Here is an 18,117-nt window from a genome sequence, read left to right on the forward strand (position 1 = left end):
CCAACAAGTATTTTTCATCAAACATTATTTTAGATCATTCTCACAGGGGGTTTTTTGTGCTGAATTCAGATGGGGTTCTTTTCTTATCACGTGTTGGGTTTTTTTGCGACAAGGCTAATTGAATAATTAATGCATTTGCGCTTAATACAGTTCCTCATGTTGTGGTGACCCCCACCATAACATTATTTTCATTGATACGTCATAACTGTCATTTTGCTGCTGTTATGAATCATCATGTAAATATCTGATATGCAGGATGTATTTTCATTCACTGGGCCACATTTGGCACAAATACCCGATGTGCCCACATTTGAGTTTGAGGGGATTGATTTTGTCATTTGGGAGTTGTAGTTGTTGGAATGTATAGTTCATCTACACTCAAAGAGCATCTTGAACTCCACCAATGATGTAATTGAACCAAACATGGCACTCAGAGCTCCCATGACCAACATACAATACTGGGTTTGGTGGGTATTGACCTTGAGTTTAGGAGTTATAGTTCACGTACATCCAGAGAGCACTGTGGACTCAGACAAGGATGGATCTGGACCAAACGTGGCACAAACACTCAATATGTCAAACTGTGAACACTGGTGACGTTTGGGGGAAATAGACCTTGACATTTGAGAGTTGCAGTTGCTGGGATTTAAAGTTCACCTACAATTGAGAGGCCAGCCAATCACAGTGGAGGAGGGCTTCTAATGGGAGGATTCGCCCTCTCTTTCCTAAATGGAAGAGAAGGACAGGCGGAGAGATCTTCAGCCTTCTCTGCCAAAGGGGTTCCTAAGACCATCAGAAACATGAGATGGAGTCTTCATCCTACTAACATGTGGAGCATCAGTTGCCCTAAAATTGTAATTCATTCATAAAAAATACGTCCATGGAGTGAGAGGATTTATTGCACGACACTGACACAAAGCAATTAAAAAACACTTTATATCTTGACAAATCAATGGGTTTATCACCATCTTATCCCTTCCAAATTATTATTAATAATAATAATAATAATAATAATAATAATAATACTTTCTTGGTGACTAGGCCTCACTGAAGCCTATGGGATTTATTTTGATTAGTGAAAGTGTTAAATAATTATACTTATATAAATAACAGTCGTCAGCTTATACAAGTGAGCAGTTTTATCAATTCTTCATATAAATAAACATCAAGCTGCACGGTTTGAAGGATTTGGACCAAAACTTGGAAAAACACATTCTCTATTAGTCTGCTTAAAACAACTGCAAGGTTTCGAGAAAAAGGAAAAGAAATGAGGGAGGAGAAAGAAAAAAATGGAAGAAAAGAAGGAAAGGGGAAAAGATGAAGGTAGCGGAGGAAAGAAAAAAAGGGAAAGGGAAGAATGAAAAAGAAGGAAAGGAAGGAAGAGAAAAGAATGGGAAAAAGATGAAGGGAGGGGAGGAAGGATAGAGAAAGAAATAAAGAAGAGAAAAAGGAAGAAAGAAAAATAAAGTGTAGGAAGAGAAAGGAAGAGAATGGTATGAAGGGAGGGGAGGAAAGAATAAGAAAGAAAGGGAAAAAGAAGGGAAAGAGGAAGAAAGAAAAAGAAGGGAAGGAAGGAAAAGGAAGAAGGAAAGGGGGGAGAAAAAGGAAGAAAGAAGGAAAGAAGAGAAAGGAAACAGGGAAAGGTATGAAGGGAAGGAAGATAAGAAATAAATAAAGAAAGAAATAAAGAAGAAAGGGAAGAAAGAATTAAAAAAGGAAAAGGTACAAAGGGAGGGAAGGAAAGAAAGAGGAAGAAGGAAGGAAGAAAAGAAGAGAAAGGAAGGAAGGTGAGAAGGAAGGAAGGGGGACTAGGAGGGAAAGGGAAGATGGAAAGAATGAAAGACAAAATCAAGGGTCAGAAAAGAAACAGAAAAGTGAAAAAGGAGGGAAGGAAGGAAATAAAAGGGGGGGGGGAAGGTTATGAGAAGAGGAAAGAAAGAAAGGGAAAGAATGGAAGAAAGAAGGTACTAAGGAATGGAAGAATGAGAAGAAAAAGGAGGAATGAGAAACAAAAGGAAGGAGGTATATGAGGGAAAGCAAGGGAAGAAAGAAAGGAAGGATGAAAAGGAAAGAAAGGGGGGAAAGAAGAGGGGAGGAAGAAAGAAAAAGAAGGGTCAGAAGGAAGAAAAAGGAAAGGGGAGGAAAGACAGAGAAAGAAAAAATGGACAAAAAAAGGAGGGAAAGAGAAAAATCATGGAAGAGAAAGAGGGGAAAGTATGCAAAAAAGCAAAGGAGGAGGAAGAAAAGAACAAAAGAAAAAGGGAAGGAAGGAAGAGAAAGGAGAGGGATGAAAAGAAAGAAGAAAAAAGGGAAGACGAAGAAAGGACGGTGAGAAGAAAGAAAGAAAAGAGACAAGAAGGGAAACAAAAATGCAATTTGCATATCGAATTGCCCATGGCTCCTTCATTTCGGTCTTGACGCTCCCAGAATGCACTGGTCCGTCACGGCCATAAGACATAAAACATAATACGCAAGGTCCAGGATGTGATCGTCCACAAGTTCCTCCTCTTTTGTGTTAAAAATGTATGACTTCCTGTCTGCGGAGGCTGAACAAAGCGGTTCGGACGCAGAAGACCCTGTGGTGAAGGCGAGGGGCGAGTGCAAGGCAATGGGGAGAAGTGCACGTGTTCTCCCTCCGGAAAGCACCAAAGAGGCTCCCGTAGGTTTCCTTCCCGGCGGCGCAGGTGCGTTGGTGCATAGCGTGTCTGTGTTTCCCAAGATGGCATCCTTGGTGTCATCCTCACCACCACGTGATCTTGAATTCGTAGATGGGCCGCTTGCAGTAGTAGTGGTTGACCAGGTGCTTGTCGCAGACCCCGATGCACTGGTGGTCGACGGCGATGCCGCGGGCGGAGAGGTCAGTCACGATGCAGTGGAGCAGGTCGTAGACGTCAGCCACGGCCTCCCAGGGGCCGAAGGAAACGTCCACCTCGCAGTGGTGCTCAAAGAGGGGGCCCCCGCCATCCCCACCGCCAGCGTCCCCTCCTCGCTCAAAGCGCAGCGAGTTGAAGAGCGGGCACTCATAAGGCGTCACCGGCATCTCCTCCTTGAAGACGCACACCTTCAGCTTGGCAAAGCGGGCCTTGCGCTGCATCGCCCGCAACTTGGCAATCTCCACGATGCGCTCCAGGTGGTCTGCATACAGGAGCAGGAAACAGCGGGAGAGATAGTATCATCATCATCATTATATTATTATTATATTATACTTTATACTATTATTATTATTATACTGTATTATATTTTTATTAGGATCTTGCGTTGCATGGAGCACATGTTGGTGATCTCCATGATGCGTTCCAGGTGATCTGAATACAGGAGTGGGAAGCAGAGGGAGAGATTGTACCATCATCACTTATTATTATTATTATTATTATTATTATTATTATTATTATTATTATATTTTATGCAGGTGGTCTGCATACAGGAGCAGGAAACAGAGGGAGGAACTGTATCATCATCATAATTATATTATTACTGTATTATATTATTATTATTAGGATCTTGCGCTACACTGTGCACAGCTTGGCAATCTCCACGATGCGTTCCAGGTGGTCTGCATACAGGAGTGGGAAATAGAGGAAGAGATTGTATCATCATCATTATAATAATAATAATAATAATATATTATTATTATTATTATTATTATTATTATTATTATTATTATTATATATTAGGGCCTTGCACTGGACTGTGCACAGCCTAGCAATCTCCACGATGCACTCCAGGCGGTTTGCATACAGTAGCGGGAAATAGTGGGAGGAATTGTATCATCATCATCATATTATTATTATATTATATTATAATATTTTATTAGAGCCTTGTGCTGCACTGCGCACAGCTTGGCAATCTCTATGATGTGCTCCAGATGGTCTGCAAACAGGGGTGGGAAACAGTGGGAGGAATTGTCGAAGGCTTTCATGGTTGGAATCACTAAGTTCTTGTGGGTTTTTTCGGGCTATATGGCCATGTTCTAGAGGCATTTCTCCTGATGTTTCGCCTGCATCTATGGCAAGCATCCTCAGAGGTGAGGATCCTCTGAGGATGCTTGCCATAGATGCAGGCGAAACGTCAGGAGAAATGCCTCTAGAACAGTGGGAGGAATTGTATCTTCTTCTTCTTCTTCTTCTTCTTCTTATTATTATTATTATTATTATTATTATTATTATTATTATATTGACAATCTCTGTGATGTGCCCCAGATGGTCTGCATCTTGGGGGGAATAGATATTATTTTATTTTATTAATATAATAATAATTATTTTATTACCATTTACCATTACCATGACCATGTATTATTATAGATGGATTTGTACATAATAACAACAATGTATATTAGGTCCAAGTATATCATTATCCTTATCATCATCATCATCATTTGAATCACAACAAGATTAGTACACAACAAATGAGATCACTATGCTGGCTGTTGTATTTGATCATACATCAGACCCTTTCCAAGTGTCTAGGACTGTGTGATGTATTGGCGAATAATTACTGCAGATCCCAGTAAGGTGACCTTCTGCAGCTGACAGATGGTAATTTTGTCCGCGCCAATTGTGTTTAAGTGCAGGCCAAGGTCTTTAGGCACTGCACCCAGTGTGTCGATCACCATTGGGACCACCTTTACTGGCTTGTGCCAGAGTCTTCACACTTCGATCTTTAAATCCTCATATCGTGTCAGCTTTTCCAGTTATATTATTATTATTATTATTATTATGGCCTTGCGCTGCACCAGACGCAACTTGCCATTTTCCAGGATGCGCTCCAGGTGGTCTGCAAATGGTGGCAGAAAACTGCTGGAGGAATTGTTACTATCATTGGTATTATTATTATCATCACTATATTATTATTATTACTGTTATATATCATTATTATATTATATTATTATTGTTATTTAATATATTATTCTTACTATTATATTCCTATTATATTGTTCCTGTAATTTATTATTATTATTTCGAGAGGGGGCCTCTCCCTCCCTCCCGACCTACCTACCTTTGTAGTAGGGCATGAGTCCCAAGAAGGCCTGGCGCACCTTCTCCCCCTTCAGGGGCTGCAGCTCTTCCAGGCTCTCAAGCAGCGGGCCAATGGAATAGTACTGGGCTTCCTTGTAGACAGAGCGCACACGCTCCCGCGGAGGCAAATCCCCTGAACGCAGGAAGTTCAGCACATCCCTAAAGGAAAGCAGGAAGGAGGGGAAGAAAGGAGGGAGAAAGGCTTTGAAAACAAGCCTCGCCCTTCCATACCCCCATCATCCATCCCTCCATCACCCATCCGTCTATAGGTCATCTATCATCCATCCATCTCTCTGTCTGTCATCCTTCTTTCCGTTTACAATCAGTCTATACCCATCTATCTGTCAATCAGCTACCCATCCATCTACCTGTTTGCCTGTTTATCATCTATCTATCTATCTATCTATCATCCATCCATCTTTCTGTCTGTCATCCAGCCATCCATAATCAGTCTATCCTCCATCCTCCTGATCATCTATTTATCTATTATCCATCTATCATCTATTTATCATCCATCTATCTATAATCACTCATCCATCTATCTGTCTGTCTATCATCCATTCATCCATCCATCTATCTCATCCATCCTTCCATTTATAATCAGTCTAGCTACCTGTCTATCATCCACCCTCCATCCATCATCTATCAACCATCCATCCATCTATAATCAAGCTATCATCCATCTATCTATCTATCTATCTATCTATCTATCTATCTATCTTCCCTCCTCCACCCATCTATCAGTCATCCACTCATCCATTTATAATCAGTATATCATTCTTCCTCCACCCATTATTCATCTGTCTGTCTATCATCCATCCATCCATCCATCCATCCATCCATCCATCCATCTATCTATCTATCTATCTATCTATCTGTATCTATCATCCACCCTGCAGATAGATAGATAGATAGATAGATAGATAGATAGATAGATAGATATCTGTATCTATCATCCACCCTCCAGAAGCCCCTGGTGGCGTAGTGGCTTAAACCCCTGTGCCGGCAGGACTGAAGACCGACAGGTTGCAGGTTCGAATCCGGGGAGAGTGCAGATGAGCCTCTATCAGCTCCAGCTCCTCATGCGGGGACGTGAGAGAAGCCTCCCACACGGATGATAAAACATCAAAACATCCGGGCGTCCCCTGGGCAACGTCCTTGCAGACGGCCAATTCTCTCACACGACAAAAAAAATTCCACCCTTCATTCATCTGTCATCCATCCATTCATTTCTAATCGATCTCTCATCCTTTCTCCATCCATCTATCATCCATCTATCCATCCTCCATCTGTCTGTCTGTCATCCTTCCATCCATAATCAGTCTATCCTCTATTCACCAATAGATCACCCATTCATCACTCATCTAGCTATCTGTCTATCACCCATCCTCCATCTATCCATTTATCAATCATCCATTCTCCATCCATCAGTCATCCATCTATCTATAATCAGTCTATCATCCTTCCTCCATCCATCTATCTGTCATCCATTCACCCATCCATTTATAATCAGTCCATCATCCATCACTCATCCATCTAGCTGCCTGTCTATTGATAACCCAGGAACAAATATCGGAGTGTGTAATAGGATGGAGGCCTTTTACTCTGTGGGGTCGCTCACCCGAAGTAGGTCCCATCGCGGTCAATGAAGAATCTGCCCTCTGCGTCAGTGGGGATGTAGTGGCGCCCGCTGAACATGGCCCACAGCATGGTGTCCTCGTGGCGCCGCAGCGTCGACAGTCGGGTGGCAAAGGGCACGCCCCCCACGTTCAGCGCCACCACCTCCGGGAACTGCAGGAAGGGACCCCTAAAGGTCATCCGGTTCAGCCCCCTTCTGCCAGAAAGGAAGGCACCATCCAAACGCTCCCAGACAACCAATCAATCATATAATCTTAGAGTTGAAGGGACCCCCAAAGGCCATCTGGTCCATCCCTTCTCCTGGCAGATGGCCAGCCAGATCTCAGTCTATGTTCCATAGAAGGGTCACTCCACCCACCGACTCACAAAGGCCATCCTGTCCTACCCCCTTCTGCCAGAAAGGAAGGCACCAACCAAGTCCTCCTGGCCATCCAACCCCCCTAATAATAATAATATAATATTATTCAATTATTATTATTTTTAGGAGCCCCTGGTGGCACAAAGGGTTAAATCCTTGTGCTGGCAGGACTGCTGACCAATAGGTCAGAGGTTCGAATCCGGGGAGAGCACGTTGGTGGTGATAATAATAATAATAATAGGGAAAGGCATCATACAACCCCTCCCGGTAGATGGCCAGCCGCACCACACCAAGGCAGTCTATATTCCATAGAAGGGATCCTCCCTCCCCACAAAGGCCATCCAGTCCAATCCTGTTCTGCCACAAAGAAAGATACAATACGATCCCTCCCAACAGATGGCCAGACAGTCTATCATAAAATTCTAGAGTTGGAGGGGGCTCCCAAGGGCCATCCGGTCTAGCCCCCTTTTGCCAGTAAGACACCATCCAAGCCCTCCCAGTAGATGGCCAGCCAGACCACAAGGCAGTCTACATATTCCATAGAAGGGATTATGGCAGCACTGGTCAGCAATGGGGCGTCCCATTGACCACATGCATGGTCAATGGCCATTCAGTGCAACACCTCCCACAAAGGCCATTCAGTGCAACCCCTGAATGCCTGGCAGGAATGGCATTGGCCTCTTCCACTGCCACATCACGCCCTTGACTCACTTACTTATAATAAGGTTGAATGCACAGAATAGAGTGGGGTATAGGACACTATGTTCTGAATGGAGGCAGACTGGAATCGCATGGGCCCTTCCCACCTGGATGGAAGCGCTTACCTGTTGGGGCAGTAGGGGCAGGGGGTGCTGGGGTTGGGTGGCCGTCGGGGTGGCCGGCTCCTGGAAGTCCTCCTCGGCCTCGGAGCTGGACATGGCACCACCGGCGGAGGGGCGTCCGCTGGCTTTGTTCTGCCCTGTGACTACCACCATGCCGCTGGCTCTGCGGGGCCTGCCTGCAAGAGAAACAGAGGAAGGCCCATGTATATGGTCAATGGGAAGCCCCATTGCTGACCAGTGCTGCCATAAATCCCTTACATTATTATTATTTAATATATTATTATTATTATTACTACTATATAACTATTATATTATTACGGTAATAAAAATTACAGTAATGATATAATATAAATTATTATTATTTAGTATCTTAATACTATTATATCATTATTATGTTATTAGGTAGGTAAAGATAAAGATTGTCCCCTGACGTTAAGTCCAGTCGTGTCCGACTGGGGGTTGGTGCTCATCTACATCTAAGCTGAAGAGCCGGTGTTGTCTGTAGACACCTCCAAGGTCATGTGGCTGGCATGACGACATGGAACACCATTACTTTCCCACTGGAGTAGTACCTATTCATCTACTCACATTTGCATGTTTTTGAACTGCTAGGTTGGCAGAAGCTGGGGCTAACAGCAAGTGCTCCCCCCGCTCCCCGGATTTGAACCTGCAACCTTTCTATCAGCAAGTTCAGCAGCTCAGCGCTTTAACCCACTGTGCCACTATTATATCATTATTATATTATTACTTTAATATTTATAAAAATAATAATAATATAATAGCAATAATATAGATAATTATCTAATATATTATAATTACTATTATATCATAAATATATTATTACTGTAATTTTTCTTATTATTACTATAGGGTAAAGGTTGTCCCCTAACATTAAGTCCAGTCATGTCTGACTCTGGGGTGTGGTGCTCATCTCCATTTCTAAGCCGAAGAGCCAGCGTTGTCCATAGACACCTCCAAGGTCATGTGGCCGGCATGACTGAATGGAACACCGTTACCTTCCCACCAGAGTGGTACCTATTTATCTACTCACGTTTGCATGTTTTCGAACTGCTAGGTTGGCAGAAGCTAGGGCTGACAGTGGAAGCTCATGCCGCTCCCCGGAATCGAACCTGTGACCTTTCGATCAGTAAGCTCAGCAGCTCAGCGCTTTTACCCACTGCGCCACCAGGGGCTCCTATTATTACTATATAATAATAAAATACAGTAATAATATAGTAATATAAATAATTATCATTATTTCATATATTATTACTGTTATATCATTATTATATTATTACTGTAATTTATATTATTATTATATAATAATAATAATAATCACCATCATCATACTATTATTAGAATCCTAGAGTTGGAAGAGACCCCGCAAAGGTCCATCCAGTCCAATTCCCTTCTGCCCTAAAGGAAGACACAATCCGGACCCTCCCGACAGAGGCCCATCCATCCCTAGGCATGATGCATATGATTGACAGAGAGAGAGAGAGAGAGAGGATAGCACTATGTCACAACATTTGAAGGTGTTATAGTTCCTGGTTTGAAAGTGTTATTTCCTGTTAAGTTGTGCGGTACTTACTTTGAAAGTAGTTGTTCTACTCTGGAAACTTTGTTTTCATGGCTGCCACAACGTACCGGTATGTTGAATTGGCTGAGACTCTACAATGAGAGATTCACACCTCCATCACACGGCTCTAATCCAGAGGTGATGAGCCATGGATTCCAAAGAGGTGGAATCTCTTTGGAATCCATGGCTCATCAAGGAGAGACTCAGGGCCACGTTGTTGTTGTTGTTGTTGTTGTTGTTGTGATTTATTCTAAGCTGTTGTTATTCATTCCCTTGCCTGGAAGAGGCCACAGATCTGGCTCAACAAGCTCCAAAGGCCAGCATTGTTGTCATTTCTAGGCATCCAATCAGCTGCCGGGGAAATCGCCAAGCTCCCATTGGGCCACTGTTAAGCTTGTCAATCATCCCCTGCTCTCTGATTGGCCGGTTGCTTCCACTAATAGATGAAGGCCTTCCCCCAAACTGACCCCAATAAAGGAGACAGGGCTTGGTTTCAATGTTTGGACTAATAATAGTAATAATAATAATAATCCCAGAATTGAAGAGAAGCAATTTGAAAAGCTGACACAATACGAGGATTTAAAAATGAAACTGCAAAGATTCTGGCACAAGCCAGTCAAAGTGGTCCCAGTGGGGTTCGGCACACTGGGTGCAGTTCCTCAAGACCTTGGCCTGCACTTAAAAACAATCGGTGCTGACAAAATTACCATGTGTCAGCTGCAAAATGGCCAGACAGCCCGGAGAACTCACTGCAACCCAGTGATTCCGGCCATGAAAGCCTTCGACAACCCATAATAGTAGTAGTGTCATCAGATGCTTTGAATCTCAATCAAGAAAGGAATGCGGAGTATAAATGAATATGATAATGATAATGTCATGAGATGCTTTGGGTCTTGAGCAAGAAAGAAATGTGGTGTATAATGAATACAGCAGTAATAATAATAATACTGCTATTAGCAGTAATGACTACTCAGTTGAGCAATGACATTACTCAGCTGATCCTAACAGAAATGACTATAGAGAAGAAAATATAAAACAGATATACTGTTTATTCAGTTCTGTTTTCTATTCTGCCTTGGTTAGACCACACCGGGAATATTGTGTCCAATTCTGGGCACCACAATTGAAGAGAGTTATTGACAAGCTGGAATGTGTCCAGAGGAGAGTGACTCAAAGGATCAAGGGTCTGGAGAACAAGCCCTATGAGGAGCGGCTTAAAGAGCTGGGCATGTTTAGCCTGAAGAAGAGAAGGCTGAGAGGAAACATGATAGCCATGTATAAATACGCGAGAGGAAGTCATAAGGAGGAGGGAGCAAGCTTGTTTTCTGCTGCCCTGGAGACTAGGATGCAATGGAAGAATGGCTTCAAACAACAAGAAAGGAGATTCCATCAGAACATTAGGAAGAACTTCCTGACTGTGAGAGCTGTTCAGCAGTGGAACTCTCTGCCCCAGAGTGTGGTGGAGGCTCCTTCTTTGGAAGATTTCAAACAGAGGCTGGATGGCCATCTGTCTGGGGTGCTTTGAATGCAATTTTCCTGCTTCTCGGCAGGGGGTTGGACTGGATGGCCCATGAGGTCTCTTTCAACTCTAGGATTCTACGAACTCCTGTCTGTTTGAGGCAATGTTGCCATTGGCCACCTTGGTTAGCACTGAATGGCCTTGCAGCTTCAAAGCCTGGCTGTTTCCTGTCTGGGGAAATCCTTTGTTGGGAGGTGTCAGCTGGCCGGATTGTTTCCTGTTTGGAATTCCCCTGTTCCTTGCCAGGCAAAAAAAAGAGAGAGAGAGAGAGAGAGAAAAGAAGGTAAAAAAGGAAGAAAGTGGGGAAGAAAGAAAAAGAAGGGATGAGAAAAGAAATGAAGGAAGAAGAGGAGGGAAAGCAAGAGAAGAAGGAAAGTAAAATGGAGAAGTAATATGAGGGAAAGGGAGGGAGGGAGGAACGCCCTATATATATATTTGTTTATTTATTTACGACATTTATACTTACTTACTTACTTACTAAGTAAGTAAGTAAATAAGTAAGTAAGAGGAGCTTACAATACATTATATTTTTAGCCTAGTACAATATCAGTATTATATATTACTATATTGTACTATACAATTATATTATATTATTATTAGTAGTAGTAATATTACATGTAATATAAAATATATAATTATAATATTGTATTATTATTAGTAGTAGCATTAGTATTAGTATATTGTCTTACATTATAATATTATAAATATTATATGTATATACAATATATTATATTATACAGAAAATGCAAACCCGGACAACGTATACCCTAGTTGTAAACAATGTACAAATCTAATTGGGAAAGAGCCATTTATTCCAAACCTGGATTGGGAAGAGGATGCAGAGCTGGCCGAAGCTAGTCTTCCTCAGTCGGTGGCCGGCTCACCAGGAGACATGGCCGCGCGGATCAGGCCACGACGTGAGCATCACAAACAAGGATCGTCCGTCCGATGGGAGTCGGCCTGCATGTTTACAAGATAATTACCATAAAGGCAAGTCAGAATTAATGCCTTCGGGAGGGAGGAGGAGGGTGATCCTCTTGCACACAAATCCCAGCAAGTAAGGATTAGGACAATCTCACTGGCCTGGCTGGTGGGGAAGCAGCAAGGATAAACTGGAAATCCCTGGCTCTAGGGTCGGGGGTTATCCCAGAGGCTATTGCTGGCCCCCAGGATCCTCCAAGACCCCAATGTACTAGCTTGGGTACATGAAAAAGTCAGTGTTTTAATTATCTAAAATGCATAAGTTGTGGGTGAACCACAACTCACATCGTGCCAGGTTAACCCCATCAGTACTTCAAGTTTGTTAGCTTATGTTGGGCAAGTTTGCTCTAGATGCATCATTGGGTGTGTTTCAACGTACTCTCTGGCTGTAGGGTAAACTACAACTCCCATGATGGTGGGTCAGTCCCCTCAAATCCCTCCAGTAGCTTCGGTTGGTCATGGGTGTTTTGTGTGCCAAGTTTGGTCCAGATCCATCATCGGAGGTGGTCACGGTTTCTCTGGATGTAAGTGAACTACAATTTTCCAGAAAGGAATGTTGGTTCCACACAAACCCCTCCATGATTTTCAGTAGGTCATGGTAATTCTGTGTGCCAAGGGAGGTCCAGGGCCATCGTTGCTGGGGTTCAGAGTGCTCTTTGATTGTAGGTGAACTATACATTCCAGTACCTACAAGAGCTATAAATCAAGGTCAATTCTGCTAAAACCTGTCCAGTATTTTTGATTGTGTGTCAAATGTGGTTCGGGTCCATTGTGGTGGTGGTGGTGGTGGGGGGGGGGGTCACAGTGCTCTCTCTGGCTTGATGCAGGGTGAACTACAACTTCCATCATGTGGAGTCAATCCCCCAAACTCCTCCTATATGTTTAGTTGCTGTTTAGTTCTTCTCTGTTTCAACGGAGTTGAAAAGTGTAGGAAAAGGTTAAGGCAGTGGGTGAGGTCATGCAAATTCCACACCAATGAAACACTGAGATGTCTGTGGTGGAGGAAACACATACAATTTAGGATGAAATTGTCCCTGAATGAAAGCATTCCTTGGGTGGTGGGCAGTTTATTGTTCAGGGAGGACATTGGCAGGGATTGGGCTACATGTTCACTGTAAACCAAAATGTCACTGGAGGGCAGGCTTTTGGTGGCTCCTCAGCCTTGTGCGTTAAAGCTGTTTGTTGAAGTGGGAACCTGTCTGTGGAGGTGGGCACCCCAGCCACACACATATTATTATGCGTATGGATGAGGAGGAGAGGCTATAGCCAAAGGGGAGGAGCCAATACAAAGAAGGAGGGGCTACAACCAAAGGAGGAGGGACCATAGGAAAAAAGTGGGCAGGTAGAGAAGAGGCCAAAGCAATGGGGAGAATAACAAAGTGGGAGAATGTGCCTGGGCAGAGCTACAGCTAAGAGGAGGGGGCAATAGACAAGGGGGAGGGGCCTATATCAAAAGAGGGAGGAACTATAAAAAAAAGGAAGGAGCCATAGGGAGAAAAGGATTCATGGTCTGGGGAGGGGGCAACAGAAAAGGGAGGTGGTATAAAAGTGGGAGGGGCTACAGCTAAAGGGGAGGGGCCTATATAAGAGACTATATAAGACCCTAAACAGTTTGGGACCCGCCTACCTTTGTGACCGCATCTCCCTTCATGAACCATCTCGGGCCCTTTGATCTTCTGGGGAGGCCCTTCTCTCGCAACTGCCAGTTTCTCCAGCTCGCCTAGTGAGTACAAGGGAGAGAGCCTTTTCCGCTGTGGCTCCCCAACTCTGGAACTCACTGCCTGGAGAAATTAGGAAAACCCCTTCCCTAGAAATCTTCAAAAAGAACCTTAAAACCTGGCTCTTCTGCTGCGCCTTTGATGAGTAGGTATATAATCCCACCTGACTGCTCTGCCTCAAAGTTCTGTCATTGGAGTATATGTCCCGTCCCCCCCTTCATGGGAAAGCTTGCTTCCACAACTCCCGCTGAAATGAGCCCTCCTCCGTAAATTATCTGCACTCTCTTTTTTCTCGCCCGAGTTTTTAATTAGTTTTAATCACTTTGTTTTTGTAATCACTACATGTAGCCTGCCCATTATATTGTTATGTATTTATATTGTTATGTATTTATATGTTTTATGTAACTATTATGTTATTGTTTATTGTTATTCTTTATTGTTCGCTTTTTTGGTTTGTGTTTTTGGTTTTTCTTTATTGTAATTGTCATTTGGGCTTGGCCTCATGCTCTCGGCCCCGCCTTTATCACAAGTGAGACCGGCGGGGACGAGGGACAGGGCCTTCTCGGTGGTGGCCCCTCGCCTGTGGAATGCGCTCCCTGGGGAAATTAGGTCATCAACATCCCTCCTCTCTTTCAGAAGGAAGTTAAAAACCTGGATATGGGACCAGGCCTTTGGGTAAGCTGGCAGATGGATAAAAGTCAATGACGACCAGAGTAGGAAAGGACAATGACAATGCTGGATGGATTATGAATTGACGAACGTTGACCACAAGATGATTTTATTGCTGCTGTTGTTTTAATTTGACTGTTTTAATTAGTTATAACTGTAGTCGTTATATTGTAAATTGTATATTGTATTTTGTGAATTGTTGGACATCGAATTGTGCCTTTTGTAAGCTGCCCTGAGTCCCTGCTAGGGGGTTGAGAAAGGCGGGGTAGAAGCACTCCAAATAAATAAATAAACCGCTCCAAGTCCCCATTGGGGAGATGGTGGCGGGGTATAAATAGAGTTTATTATATTATTATTACCAAGGGGAGGAGCCAATACAAAGGAGGAGGGGCACAGGGAGAAAGGGGCGTGGTCTGGGGAGTGGCCAACGCAAAGGGGAGGGGCCATCGTGAGAAACAAAATGGGAAGGATTTCCAAGGCTTTCATGGCAGGAGTCACTGGGTTCTTGTAGGTTTTTCTGGCTATATGGCCATGTTCTAGAAGCATGGCATAAAAGGGAGGATCTCCCTGGGCGGAGCTACAGCTAAGGGGGAGGGGTTTATATTTAAGAGGCGGGGCTACAACCAAAGGGGGAGGAGCCATTTTCAGAAAGGGAGGCAAGGTCAGGGAGGGAGTGAAGTGGGAGGAGTCATAAAAGGGGAAGAGTTGCCTGTATGGGCGGAGCTACAGCTAAAGGGAGGAGAAAGAGAGGCATGGTCTGCGGAGGGGGAGGAGCCACAACAAAGTGGGCGGGGCCATGGCATGAAAGGGGCGGAGCTACAGCTAAGGGGAGGAGCCTAAAGGGGGAGGAGCTACATCTAAGCGGGATTCGAAAAGGAGGGCGTGCCAGGACAAAGGGAGAGGGGATAAGGAAAAGGCGTGAGAGGCGGGACTACACCAAAGGGCGTGGCTTCGTCTGCCTCCCCTCCAATGGGAGCTCTCCTTCTCTCCCTGGCCCCGCCCACCCTCCGAAAGGGGCGGGACCAAAGGCCTGAAACGTCCTCGCTCTTTCCTCACCTGCTTCCCCTTCTGGTTCCGACTCGGGAGGAAACGGCCGCTTCCGCTTCCTAGAGGAGCGGGAACGCTATTGCTGCACTTGGCAGCCGCCTTTCAGCCTCCTTCGGTCGCCCATCATCCGGGTATCTCCGCGAGTGAGTGAACCAATGGGAAGAGCGTGCCTGAGGCAAGCCCCGCCCCCTCCTCGACTCCGGGACCCTTCATTGGTCGCTTCTCTCGTGAGGGCCCTGCCAGTCTTCTAGGGTCACCATGGAGACGGAGAGGCCACGCCCCCTCGAGGCATCTCTTCGGCGGGACCGAGCGCCATCTTGGATCGCCAAGCGAAAGGGCCGTTGCCATGGCAACAAGAGGCAGGCCAAAGGTTTTATTTCCTGGCCAATGGGTGGTTTTAAAAAATATATATGTTTTGATATTTATATAAAAAGGAATACCTAAATTTCTAAAAACATAAAGGTGTAGAAATGTAATTTAAATAAATGTATTATATTGTATTATTAATATTCTATATGTTATTATTACCTCCCTTGAGTCCTCCCAATAATAGAGGGAATCAAGGCAGATAATAATAATAATAATATAATTGTATATAATATTGATAATACAATATAATAATAGTAGTGACTAGATGGCCTCTAGGGGACCCTTTCCAGCTCGTATTCCTTTCCTGCCACCAGAGGGCGCTCTGCCCTCTCTTTTCCTCAATGGCCTTCTCTCCGTTCATTCCTGGGATTCCTTTCCTCTGCAGTATTTGCGGAAATTCAGGCTCATTTAGTAGGATTTAGACCAGTCTGTATTTTTAAGTACAGTTTTGGTTGAATTTTAATAGATCCGTATGTTTTTATGGTTGGGTTGCGGTGAGTTTTCCAGGCTGCCTGGCCATGTTCCAGAAGCATTCTCTCCTGACGTTTCGCCCACATCTATGGCAGGCATCCCCAGGATGCCTGCCATAGATGTGGGCGAAACATCAGGAGAGAATGCTTCTGGAACATGGCCAGACAGCCCTGAACACTCACAGCAACCCAGTGATTATGGCCATGAAAGCCTTCAACCACTTATTGATTATTCATTATCATTATTATCTGAGGTTGTGAGGTCTGTTGGAAACTAGGAAAATTGGGTTGATATATCTGTGGAATGATGTCAAAGGTGGGGGAAACAACTTTTGTCTGTTGGAGGCCAGTGTGAATGTTGCAATTGGCTACCTTGATAAGCATTGAATGGTCTTGCAACTTCAAAGCCTGGCTGCTTCTTCACTTTGTTGGGAGGTGTTAGCTGGCCCTGATTGTTTCCTGTCTGGAATTCCCTTGTTTTCTGAGTGTTGATCTTTATTTACTATCCTGGTTTTAGAGTTTTTGAATACTGGGAGCCAGATTTTGTTCATTTTCATGCTTTCCTCCTTTCTGTTGAAATTGTCCACATGATTGTGGATCTCACCTCTGGAGGAGTCTCCCATATACCATGCAGCTGTCTCCATAGGGACCCCCAAATGCAGCAAAGTCCAAACAGCTACAGTTCAATACCCTGCTCAGCCAGGGAATCACACGTCAGCCCCAGAAAACCCCATGATAAGTGCTGCTTTCGTGTCACCATAAATTGGAAACAGTTTGAAGGCACACAGCAATAAACTACCAATCTGTTTCAGGCCTTACTATTTTCTTTAGTGAAAGAGAACATTGGCCAAGCTGCTTACAGTTGCTGTCATTCAGTCCTTTCATGTAATGTTTGAAGCACAACAAGAGAAAAGCAATACAACTTAACCCCTTACTATATAAATCTATATAAATAAAAATGTAACGTTCGTTTGTGGGATTAACATAACTCAAAAACCACTGGACAAATTGACACGAAATTTGGACACAATACACCTAACAATCCAATGAGTGTCCATCACCCATAAACACACATGCACACACACAAAACCCCAGCGGAACAGACTTCAAACCCCCCAAAATACACAATATATATACATATACACATGCTCATATACATATGCACATGCACACATTCATACACACACACATATATATATGCAGAAACACACAAATATACACATACACACATACATATATACATATACACATGCACATATCCACATACATACACACAAATATGCATATAGACAAGCACACACATATACACAATATGCATGTACACATATAAACACACAAATATATACACACATATATACATGCACACATACATATACACACACACACACTATATATATATATATATGCAAGGAGCCCCCGGTGGCGCAGTGGGTTAAAGCACTGAGCTGCTGAGCTTGTTGATCGAAAGGTTGCAGGTTCGATTCCGGGGAGCGGCGTGAGCTTCCGCTGTCAGCCCTAGCTTCTGCCAACCTAGCAGTTCGAAAACATGCAAATGTGAGTAGATCAATAGGTACCGCTCCAGCGGGAAGGTAACGGCGCTCCATGCAGTCATTCCGGCCACATGACCTTGGAGGTGTCTACGGACAACGCTGGCTCTTCGGCTTAGAAATGGAGATGAGCACCACACCCCAGAGTCAGACATGACTGGACTTAATGTCAGGGGACTACCTTTACCTTTATATATATGCAAACACACATATATTCACAAATATATACACACACAACACATATACACAGACTGGGCTACAGCAACGCGTGGCAGGGGATGGCTAGTTACTCTATAATAAGGCTGTCGATGGCAGTCCCAAAACTTATAACATTTGTAGTTGATCCAATAAAAGCTAAACTTGAATTTTAGATCTTGTTTCTATGT

General features: G+C 43.9%; 1 protein-coding gene across 5 annotated transcripts; it reads right to left on the minus strand.

Annotated features, from left to right (window-relative positions):
- Nucleotides 1–877: 877 nt before the first annotated feature.
- On the minus strand, nucleotides 878–15,497 carry KCTD7 (potassium channel tetramerization domain containing 7). 5 transcript variants are annotated; one of them, XM_060756920.2, is made up of 7 exons: nucleotides 15,355–15,497; nucleotides 11,751–11,890; nucleotides 9,424–9,503; nucleotides 7,836–8,008; nucleotides 6,637–6,806; nucleotides 4,996–5,174; nucleotides 878–3,135 (listed from the first exon to the last, which is right to left on the minus strand). In XM_060756920.2, the coding sequence occupies exons 4-7, from the start codon at nucleotides 7,983–7,985 to the stop codon at nucleotides 2,741–2,743; spliced, it is 894 nt and encodes a 297-aa protein (XP_060612903.2). In that variant the 5' UTR covers nucleotides 7,986–8,008; nucleotides 9,424–9,503; nucleotides 11,751–11,890; nucleotides 15,355–15,497; the 3' UTR covers nucleotides 878–2,740. The 5 variants fall into 5 exon arrangements, with proteins under 5 accessions (XP_060612903.2, XP_067328166.1, XP_060612902.2 ...); XM_067472065.1 differs by lacking the exon at nucleotides 11,751–11,890; XM_060756919.2 differs by lacking the exon at nucleotides 9,424–9,503.
- Between the last annotated feature and the right edge of the window lie 2,620 nt (nucleotides 15,498–18,117).

Source organism: Anolis sagrei, chromosome 11 (genome assembly GCF_037176765.1).
Source record: "Anolis sagrei isolate rAnoSag1 chromosome 11, rAnoSag1.mat, whole genome shotgun sequence".
Taxonomy (NCBI): Eukaryota; Metazoa; Chordata; class Lepidosauria; order Squamata; family Dactyloidae; genus Anolis; species Anolis sagrei.

Coding starts and splice junctions, on each gene's coding strand:
- KCTD7 (XM_067472066.1), bottom strand. CDS start 7,985: ATGGTGGTAGTCACAGGGCAGAACAAAGCCAGCGGACGCCCCTCCGCC. Junction 6,807..7,835: donor TGCCCCTACTGCCCCAACAG/GTAAGCGCTTCC, acceptor CCCTTCCTGCAG/TTCCCGGAGGTGGTGGCGCT. Junction 5,175..6,636: donor CGCGATGGGACCTACTTCGG/GTGAGCGACCCC, acceptor GCTTTCCTTTAG/GGATGTGCTGAACTTCCTGC.